Raw genomic sequence first — 11,369 nt, forward strand, 5'->3', positions numbered from 1 at the left:
CAGTTGTAGTATTATTGGGATTATGGTAAAATGTTGAGCGCTACCAAACAAATAATTCTTCAGCGATTCTAAAATATATTTTTTAAATAAATGTATTTTTTTAATTGGAAAATTATTCTCGAATGTTTACTTTACTGAAACAATGACAAGCAGGTCTTGTTGAGAACAACTATCTATTGTGAACGGATCTAAATTATTTAAAGGTAGAGGTGTTTTTAACTTTAGTTTAACTTTTATTGATATATTTATATTTTACTTTAGGATAATGTTGCAGAGTTCTTAAAGTGGGGGTTGGGGGACGGGGCTGTTTGTTATTTTATTTTATAAAGCACTTTGCGCTTCTTTTAAGTATGAAAATGCTATATAAATAAAGTTTGATTTGATTTAATTTGATTTTAGATCATCATGAAAGGCAGACACATTCATGACCACAGTTGCTGTTTACTGATGTATGCAGTGTGTCTTTTGCTTAGGAGATCTAGCAATTGGTGATGGTGTGACTTGCCACTTCTTCTCAACAGTTATGTCCAAACTCCAGTATAGTTTTGATATTTAATTTGGTAAGTAAAATTGTATTTAATGCAATTTCATTTTATAATCTTTTTGTTTTAAAAATGCAACTGGATTTGACAGTGCTTGTCTATTTTTGGTCATTTTTGTCTCTAGACTGAAAGCAAATCTTTTCTCAGACCTGTATAATAATCCAGCTTCATTCCTGAGATGTAAATGTGAATAAAGTTGTTTTTTAAAGTCAGTTGCGTCCTTAGTAGACATCTATATAGAATCAAGGGGCTGAATGATATTTACTCTTAACAAGTTTGTATAACATGAAAATATCTGTTCTTTGCATAACCTTCTATGTAATATGACTTTTCTTTCATTTTAAGCACCAGGAGGAACACTTCTATTTGAGGGTGAAAAAGATCATTTGATTCCGTCTACTTCCCATTTCCTTCTGGAAAGTGACTTCTTTCTTGTTGCTCGCCGAATGCTTGGTCATTCGTTCCTACATGGTGGACCATGCCTAGGTGGCACAGGAATCATGCATGTGCTCTTTGGTGGTTCCCCAGAAGAAGCTACAGTTGATCTGAAGGACTGTGCAGACAATGATATCCACGAGACACTTAATTTGGTATGATCACATTTTTTCAAAAACATTTCATTCATTCCTCAGACTAGAATAGTTAAATAATTCTTTTATGTGTGAAATTATATTTATCTAGCAGATCAACATTAAGATATTCCACATCACATCAAGTACTTGTGCGTTTCAGTAGCTGGAGTACCAATGTATCGATAAACAAATTAAACTTATTTTATTAAACACTTATTTACAGAAACATTAATAAACTAAAAATGTGTTAGATTGTGGAAATAACTGTCATCTTCTAGAATAATGATAAATTCACATTTGAATTATTAGGTGGATGGTGCAGCAGTATTATCATCTGAAGAAAAAGACAGCATCAATGAGCTGGCAATGTCCTGGGATTTGCCTCGGGTCACCTCTTAGAACAGGCGATGGCTGTTTGACAAACTGCTCTTCCACAGAGATCTGGCCTTTGCTGATAAAGAGAACAGACACCGCTCCTCTTCTATTTCCAAGAACATCTGATATACAGTTCACAGCACAGGTACTGCTGTCATACACAGTCCCATGTGGAGCTATCCTAATAAACCCATGCAGTGTCATTGTATGTTTATCTTGATAAACATAAATAGAACAGCCCAGCTGCCTGAAATCATCTGTCAGGGAAATAATTTTTTAATTTTATGGACGATTTGGAAAAGGTCAGAAGAAATGTAGTCATTTTACACAAGTAGAACTACTGGTATGTTTCTTTAAAGTTCTGTAAAGTTTTCTTTTTCTTTTTACTTATAAAGGGTTCTGTATCAAATTGTGTATTGATACAGAACCCTTTGATACAGTTGTCAATCTATATCAAATAATCAAAATAGTTTTGATTCACAAAATGTCTTTCTATTGATATGAGCATAATGTGCCAAAACAACTCTTAAAACAATAGGACAGATTTTGTACAAAGCTGTATTGCAAAACCATGTGAGTTATAAATGTTAAAAGAAGAGTTCTGCCTTTTTCATTCTCAAATACTTTGCTAGGTTAACAAGTAAACAGACAATTTCTTATATGATATTGTGTATGATTTATTCTTTCTGCACTTGAAACTGTGATTCACTGGAGCATCTCAGATAAAAGATTTACTGTCTCTATGTAAGAATCCAAGATGTCAGACAGAGGGCCATCAGGTTTTGGGAAGCTTTCCACTTCCTGTTCAGTCAGTGGGCGCTGCAGCTGAACCTCAGGGACCACAACATCCTGCTGGCGATAACCAGATGGTCCAGTCCAATCAACACCATACTCCACGCCAACCTATAATTAATGGTAATAAGGTTAGACGGTCTGCTCAGACAAAATCCATGTAAGACTTGAAAGCCATCTAATTAAATTTTTCTGGGACTTATATGGAGTTACTCTTTAAAATAGCTCCATTGATTAACTGTAAAAACTGCTCCAGTCTAAAACCAAACAGAAAAAATACAAACCTCTAAAGGCTCCTGCTGTGCATCACGCTGGTGGTAAGTCCACAGTTGAAGTGGTGACTGATTTTCCTCAGAGCTCAGTCGATGGCAGTTCCAGCCATGCTGGAAAACCTCAAGGTGCTTCTGGATGTGAGGGACAAAGAACTGGTGTAGAGCATAGAGATGAACTTCATTGTCCGGGTTAAGAAGGCCTTCTGTCTCGAGGTTGTTAAAAATGGTGTAAAAGAGATCAAGTACTCCCGCATACACGTTTCTCAAGAGCCTCTCTATTCTGATTGGGAAAAAGAGGAAAAATGCATATTGTTGAGTAGTTTGGTGAAAATCTTTCTGTCTGTAAGTGGCATACTTACAGACATTGGGGCTGCTACAAACGATTATTTTGATAATCAAACAGTCACCGATTATTTTAGTCGACTAATCGGATCATACCAAAAACTAGCATATTTACAGAACCAGTCAAAGGTTTGGATACTTTTTCACTGAATCTAATGGAAAAACGTATCAAAAGATTCACACACACTCCTCAGTGTGATTATTATTTAGATGTTAGACAAAAATATTATTACCTTTGATTATGGACACTTCTGCCAGCAATATGTGAAGTCCTCTGTTAGCCACCATGAAGCGAGCAACATCAGCATTTTCCCCTCCTTTGTCCGATCTCACATGGGATGGTACACCATAGACGTTAACAGCTTTGAGAAAGCTGCTCAGGACTGTTGCTGCGCGGTTGTTGGTGGAGGCACTCAGGTGTACGATGAAGCGACTAAAGCTGATATCCGACATAAGTGTAAACGCCTAAAACGAGAGACTAATTTCATCATATTCCATCATATTAGCCTACTATATGAAATAATACCAGGTATTTAACCCTAATGCTCGGCTGCTGGTACGGCATTTACTGCATTTATTAACGCATTTTCTGGTTTTAGCGCGCGGGACCTTCAGGCTAACAGGATTAAATCAAAAAATTACCTTATTCCGTACTGTACCATCCTCCGTCGAATTGTCCGCTCAGACACCCCGAACAAATTTGCGACGTCTGCAGCGGTATGGCCGAAATGGAGGTGCGCCTCAATGACCTCTGGAGGTAAAATAATGGATGGTCGTCCATTCCTCCTTTCCTCTGATTCTAAGCGTATAGCAAGTTGGCGGCCAACTTCCTCCAGACTGTACAATATAGTGGAGTCAACCTCCACATCCATCTCAGCTTGGAGCTGATTGAAATCCTCCATGACCCGTGCAAAACAAAAATGGAGGTAGTCATTGGGTTCATTTAGGTCAATATCATTTGCCAATGACCTTAAATCATTGGCAATGGCTGTAAGAGAACCCGCCATCATGCCTACCAAAAGAACTTCGGTACCGGAGTCTAGGCAGTAGCAGCAGGATCGGGATCATACACACAATTCTAACCAATGGTGCTGAAGACAAATGTTAGAACCACGCACCTCATTAACATACGGAGACAGAAAAGCAGAAATAAATAAATGTAGAAATGTAAAAAATACAGAAATGAATGTAGGAAGAAATAAATAAAAGTAGAAATAAATGAATATATGAATAAATAAATGTATAAATGAAAATGTGGAAATGTAGAAATACAGAAATAAATGTAGGAATAAATAAATAAAAGTAGAAATAAATGAATGTATGAATAAATAAATGTATAAATGAAAATGTGGAAATGTAGAAATACAGAAATAAATGTAGGAATAAATAAATAAAAGTATCAATAAATGAATGAATAAATACATAAATGTATAAATACACAAAAAGGAGAAAATAAATGAATAGACAAATGCAAGAAAAAAATATATAGAATTAGTCTTTTTCATGACCAAAACATATTTATTCATTTATTTATTTATTCCTACATTTATTCATTTATGCATTTATATGTGTATTTATTTCTTCTTATATGTATTTATTTATACATTTATATGTGTATTTATTTATTTACATATTTATTTCATTTTGTCATTTTTGGTCCCTCATAATCCACTGTGAGAGACATAATCTAAAAAAAAAAAAAAAAACGAAAATCACAATGTATGATTTTTTAATAAGTTATTTGTTTGTTACTGCTGCAAATAAATATTTGAACACCTGTGAAAATCAATGTTAATCTTTGTTACAGTAGCCTTTGTTTGCAATTACAGAGGTTGAACGTTTCCTGTAGTTTGTCACCAGGTTTGAACAAACTGCAGCAGGGATTTTGGCCCATTCCAGTTTGCGTTTGAGCTCCCTCCAAAGATTTTCTATAGGGTTTAGGTCTGGAGACTGGCTAGACCACTTCAGAACCTTGATATCCTTCTGACGGAGCCACTCCTTGGTTATCCTGGCTGTGTGCTTTGGGTCATTGTCATGATGGAAGATCCAGCCATGACCCATCTTCAACGCTCTAACTGAGGGAAGGAGGTTGTTCCCCAAAATCTGGCAATACATGGCCCTGGCCATCCTCTCCTTAATACAGTGCAGTCGTCCTGTCCTATGTGTAGAAAAACACCCCCAAAGCATGATGCTTCCACCCCCATGCTTCACAGCAGGGATGGTGTTTTTGGGATGGTCCTCATCATTCTTCATCATCCAAACACGGCAAGTAGAATTAAAACCAAAAAGTTCTATTTTGGTCTCATCTGACCACAGAACTTTCTCCCATGACTCCTCTGGATCATCCAAATGGTCACGGGCAAACTTGAGACGGGGCTGGACGTGTGCTGATTTAAGCAGGGGAAAACTTCCGTGCCATGCATTACTTTAAATTATGACGTCTTAGTGTATTACCCACAGTTACCTTGGACCGAAAGAACGAGTGGTGCTAGCCCTCTTCAGGTCATCGACCAGCTCCTCCCGTGTAGTTCTGGGCTGATTCCTCACCTTTCTTAGGGTCACTGACACACCACGAGGTGAGATCTTGCATGGAGCCCCAGTCCAAGGGAGATTGACAATGGTGTTTAGCTTCTTCCATTTTCTAATAATTGCTCCAACAGTTGATCTTCTTTCACCAAGCTGCTTGGCAGTTGCCCTTTCCAGCCTTGTGCAGGTCTACAGTTTTGTCTCTGGTGTCTTTGGACAGCTCTTTGGACTTAGCCATGTTAGTAGTTAGAGTCTTACTGATTGTGTGGGGTGGACAGGTGTCTTTATGCAGCTAACGACCTCAAACAGGTGCTTCTAATTTAGAATAATAAGTGGAGTGGAGGTGGACTTTTTAGAGGTGGACTAACAGGTCTTTGAGGGCCAGAATTTTAGCTGATTGGCAGGTGTTCAAATACTTATTTGCAGCAGTAACACACAAATAATTAAAAAATCATACATTGTGATTTCCGTTTTTTTTTTTTTTTTTAGATTATGTCTCTCACAGTGGACATGCACCTAAAATGAAAATTTCAGATATATCCTCTTCAGGTTGGAGGGGAGTTCCTGCCTCAAGTGGAGGAGTTTAAGTATCTCGGGGTCTTGTTCACGAGTGAGGGAAGAATGGAGCGGGAGATCGACAGACGGATCGGTGCGGCTGCCACAGTAATGGGGACATTGTGCCGGTCCGTTGTGGTGAAGAGAGAGCTGAGTCGAGAAGTGAATCGATTTACCCGGTCGGTCTACGTTCCTACCCTCACCTATGGCCATGAACTTTGGGTCATGACTGAAAAAACGAGATCCCGGATACAAATGAGCTTCGTCCGTAGGGTGGCCGGGCACTCCCTTAGAGATAGGGTGAGGAGCCCGGCCATCCGGGAGGGGCTCGGAGTAGAGCTGCTGCTCCTCCACATCGAGAGGAGCCAGTTGAGGTGGCTCGGGCATCTATACCGGATGCCTCCTGGACGCCTTCCTCGGGAGGTGTTCCAGGCACGTCCCACCGGGAGGAGGCCCAGTGGACGACCCAGGACACACTGGAGGGACTATGTCTCTCGGCTGGCCTGGGAACGCCTTGGGCTCCACCCGGAGGAGCTGGAGGAGGTGTCTGGGGAGAGGGATGTCTGGGCGTCTCTGCTGAGTCTGCTGCCCCTGTGACCCGGTCCCAGATAAAGCAGAAGACATCGAGTACGAGTACGAGTATATATATATATATATATATATATACTGTATATCAGTGCTGATATACAAAGAGTTCTTTCTATTGAAGAAACATGCCAATTTTTAAGAGAAAGAAATTCTTACATATATAAAAATGCGTAAATTGGAATAAAAATGAGTGTGCCTCATCTATCCAGACTAGTAGAACAATTTCAAAAAGATTTTGTGTCAGTAGGTCACATGACCTGGAAGCTATTGAAGAAAAATGCTAGTTTTGGAATAAAACAATTCCTTAAAAATGTAAAAAGGCTTAAAATGAAATAAAAATGAGTGCGCCTCATTGATGTAATCTAGTAGCATGTTTTACCATTGTTTTTGTTTCAATTGGTCACAAGACAAGGAATTTATTTATTTTCATTTTCCACGATTGTTTGGTTCGGAAACTTATTGACTAAGTGAACCACCGCGGGTCAGAAGAGGGAGCAACAGAGAGCAGCTAGCCGAAATATCGGATCAACCGTGAGCAAGATGCCGCTAACTCCGCGGAGCTTGAATATTCAATATCCAACTTCAAACTAACTTCACCGCGGTCATTTACGAAACGTTTAACCGTTAGCTTAGCTTACGCTAGCTAGCTAACCTGGGTAATTAAATAATATAACAAAAAAACTTTAAACTTACATTTAAGCACTTCGTTTAGTTTAATATAAAACTATAAAGTGAAAACTATAATAAAGTGTAATAATAGAAGAGTTATTAATTTACCTCTCCAGTTTCTGGCTCAGGAAGTCTGACGTCAGCAGCGTAATAATCGGTAATTGGACAGCTGTGGGAGCTTCCAGTTAACGGCTGACAATATTGTCTCCTGTGGACACAAAAATGTCCACGTACCAAAAACTGCTGTGAAATCATCATAAATACGTAGTTTTTTTTTATCCGCTCTTTTCCATAAGTCTCTAAAACAAATTTGCTCAAGGCTTCCAAACAAATTCAATCAAAGTTACCAATCCTAATAACAATTTGAAGTTTATCCATCTAACTGTCAAATAAATTATTTGAAAATGTTAGTTATTTATTACACAATATATATATATATATATATATATATATTGTTTTTCATTTTTCATTTCGTTTCAGCTTGAATCCCTTAGGGTTACCCTTCTTCAGTCCTGACTAAATTGATCAAATAATTAATAACTTTACACTTTAAAATGCCAGTTCATTTAATTAATTGTTCTTTACTAAACTTTAAAATTTAGCAAACCAGAGCAGAAAAGCTGTAACACAAGTTATACAAAAAGAAAGGGTTTTATGGCAGTCTGAAGTTTAAATCTAAAAAATGAGACCCCGAACTTGCTGCTTGGAACTCCCTCCAAGTCGGCTACAGGTCCTGAAAACCAAGGCACCGTTTTAGCAACTGTTTAAAAATTAACACATGGATTTAATTAATATTGTAAAGACTAGTAGAGACACGTTTAGATAAGTTCAGGTTAGGTCAGGTTAGAGTGCATATTGTTGGCAGTTAGTCATATAGGTTATTTTAAGCGCTCTATTAGGCATTTCAGACCTAAACGGAGCCCTTGGAACCACATTTACAAACTTTTTACGGGTTTTGATTAAAGTTAATCAAGTTTAAATCAGATTTTGCTTACAGAGGTTCTAAGTAATCTGTTTAGATCATTTTTTGGTATTCACCTCCATCTAGTGGCTAAATTGTGACACAAAATCAGAAGAAAGCAGAGTTCACTCATTAAGGCATGTTCTTTCTGCCACTTATACATCTGTTTAGAGAAAGGTTTCCTTGTAATGGTTTGGAGAATCATAAATATTTACAAGGAGAAGCACACAAAGATTGACCTGTTTTATATTGAAATTGCTTCAACAAGATGTCACTCATAATACTGTAAATAAATGGCATGTTTTTAAAGAAGAAAAGACAAATAATTAGACTATAAGCATAAGTTTAGATGTATTCTATCAATGTATTTATTGCATAATACTGGCTCTATGTTTGAGACAATAAATAAAATGTATAAAGAAATATATTATCATCATAATCAAGTTCTTCTGATGCAATCACATGTAATCCAACCCACTTCTTTGATAAAATAAATGTAGACTTAAACATGTTTACCTTGTAGCATAAACCTTTAGGACCAATCTTACACTGTAAATAAATACAATGTTTTTATTCATTCAAGGTATTATTTATTTAACACTTAGTGTAAATAAATAATGCCTTGAATTATTATTGATATTATTATTATTTTGGCAATCGTTCAGTTCTAAATCAAGGTAGCCATATTGGATTTTAAGGTGATGACGCTTCAACATTCCCACCTACAATTCTGACTTCTCATCACCTTTCACTCATTTTTCCAATTTTCAAATATGGAAATTTCAAGTACAAGTGCTGAGAATAATTAAGCATATGTAAGTGCTACTGGTTATGAAAGTTTCTATTTCCTTTTATGTTTTTATGACATAACACAGCAAACTGAAAAAGTCTCAGTTGTATAAGTGTTTTACTGCTGTTGTAAAAAGTCTGGTTCTTGGAAAACTTGGAATTTGCTGATGAAAATAGGCTTTTGGTGCTAAAACCCTGTTTTCTGTCTATCAAACTGTGCTACTCGCAGTGAAATTTGAACAAATTATTCCTTTACGATATCCTGCTTGAAATTATGGTCAAATTTAGAAACATAATGTGGAAATTGGTCAAATTTTAGTTGGGGAATAGTTTAATTTCATTAATATCATATCAGGTAGGAATGTGCAAAAGTCACAGAGTGGATATTTTTCTGTGAGGTTTCTTCCTGTAGTACTTGGTTATTTGGTACATGTCAATTTAGTAAATTTTCTCATACACTGTTAAATGTATCGTTAGGCTTTTAAGAGTGTTGTATGGCAGTTATTATAATAGCAGAGCAATGAAAGCTGGTTAAGCCCAAGCCTACAACATCTCGTTTCATATACATTTGAAACAAGATATTTATATTCACTATCTAAAAACAAGCATAATATTTTTTTCTCAATGGATGGCATTTAATTAGATTTTAACCATTGCTCTTTTAGGTCAGTTAGGATGACCACAATGTGTTTTACTTGCTACTTGACCAAATAACAAATTTTTAAATTTAGAAGTTTACATATATTTCCTTAGTATTTGATAGAATCCCTTTTGTAGACTTTCACAAGCTTCTCGCAATAATTTGCACTGGTGTAACTTAGGTGTAACTTAGTACGTTTTGTAGGCCTCATTGCTTGCCCACACTTTTTTAGCACTGCCACTAATTTCATATTGGTCTGAGATCAGAAGCTTGTGATGGACACTCTAAAACTTTGACTCTATTGTCCGTAAACCAATTTGTAACTAATTTAGCGGTATGTGTACAGTCATTGTTTAATTGGAAGACCACATTTGCACACAAGCTTCAACTTCTTGGCTGATGTCTACAAAATTTACACGTTTTTTTTCCTCATAATAGCACCTATGCCTCCTACAGAAAATCACCACTGCAGTATAATGCCTCCACTCCTACGCTATATGGTTTTCTTAACCATGCAAGCATCCCTATTTTCCCTCCAAATGTAAAGAGGACATGCCAAAGGCTTCAATTTTAGTTTCACCAGACCATTGGACATGTCTATCAAAATTAAAGTTGTCCCTGAGTTCATTTCTGAACTATAATGTGTTTTTATTTGCTTCTTCGTCTCTGAGTGGCCTTTCAGCCAATTCTGTTACAGGACTTGTTTAACTGTTTACAATGACTTTTACTAGCTTTAGTCAACATCTTCACAAGGTTTTTTTGCTTTTGTTCCGAGAGTGATACACAGATTTACACACACTAAAACATGTTCATCTCTGGAACACAGGACCCATCTCTTTCCAAAATAATATAATGATGGATATTCTCATGCAGTTTATACTTGCATCTAGGTGTTTGAACCTTGAAGAGGTCTACAGTTTTCTTCTGAGATTTTGGCTGATTGGTTTTTATTTTCCCATGACGTCCCACAAGGGAACATTGTGTTTGAGGCGCATAGTAATCTTACTGTTCAGCTATTCAGAAAGATTCATACAATGTTTATGTAATAGTGTACATAAACATCTGGTCCTATAGGTGGGGGTGTAATTAGTAGGGGCTGCTGCTCACTGTGGCTTTATGTCCAGCATCACCTAGTCAGGTTCCTAGAATCAACACTGCCTCAGCAGGACGGGGCTTTGCACCCTATGAATACTTCTGGTCTTAACAAATCAGTAATCACATAAGGAAATGTCCCTGTGAGGTAACAAAAAACATGTGCACAAACACACACACACACACACACTCACATGCTCAAACATTAAGTGCTCATTCGTCAACGCTGCTGCAGGCGGGTGAAGGATTGGCACTACTGGCCTACTTTAGGACAGGTCAGAACTCTGAAAGCATCCAGCCACCGTGAAATTCCTATTATTCTTATGGAGGACACACACATACACACTGTGGCCTCATACATATCTTCAGATACATAGATAGACAGATGCTGCTGTTCTAGTCAATATGAAGGAGTGTTTTAACAAGCTTGCTGGTCAAAATGGTCTAATTTCAATGGCATTCCTTGCTTCTTTAGATAAGATTTTGTTATTACATTAGTTTATTTTTGCTTTAAAGCAGCAGCAACAAACACAGCAGCAAAATAAATTACATTAAAGATGTTTCACTATAACATATACTAATTAATTTGCCCTAATCTGTTGGTTACACTATCTCACGTGTGAACCATTTGATTTACAAAATAATGACAGTGAA

The 11,369-nt window shown here is 37.0% G+C and overlaps 1 protein-coding gene across 1 annotated transcript; it reads right to left on the minus strand.

Moving 5' to 3' along the window:
- Positions 1 to 2,150: 2,150 nt before the first annotated feature.
- LOC124881120 lies at positions 2,151 to 7,441 on the minus strand. The gene is made up of 4 exons (XM_047386633.1): positions 7,342 to 7,441; positions 3,129 to 3,360; positions 2,566 to 2,828; positions 2,151 to 2,392 (listed from the first exon to the last, which is right to left on the minus strand). Exons 2-4 carry the CDS (start codon positions 3,346 to 3,348, stop codon positions 2,195 to 2,197), a joined length of 681 nt encoding a protein of 226 aa, XP_047242589.1. The 5' UTR covers positions 3,349 to 3,360; positions 7,342 to 7,441; the 3' UTR covers positions 2,151 to 2,194.
- Positions 7,442 to 11,369: the final 3,928 nt, after the last annotated feature.

This window comes from Girardinichthys multiradiatus, chromosome 14 (genome assembly GCF_021462225.1).
Source record: "Girardinichthys multiradiatus isolate DD_20200921_A chromosome 14, DD_fGirMul_XY1, whole genome shotgun sequence".
NCBI lineage: Eukaryota > Metazoa > Chordata > Actinopteri > Cyprinodontiformes > Goodeidae > Girardinichthys > Girardinichthys multiradiatus.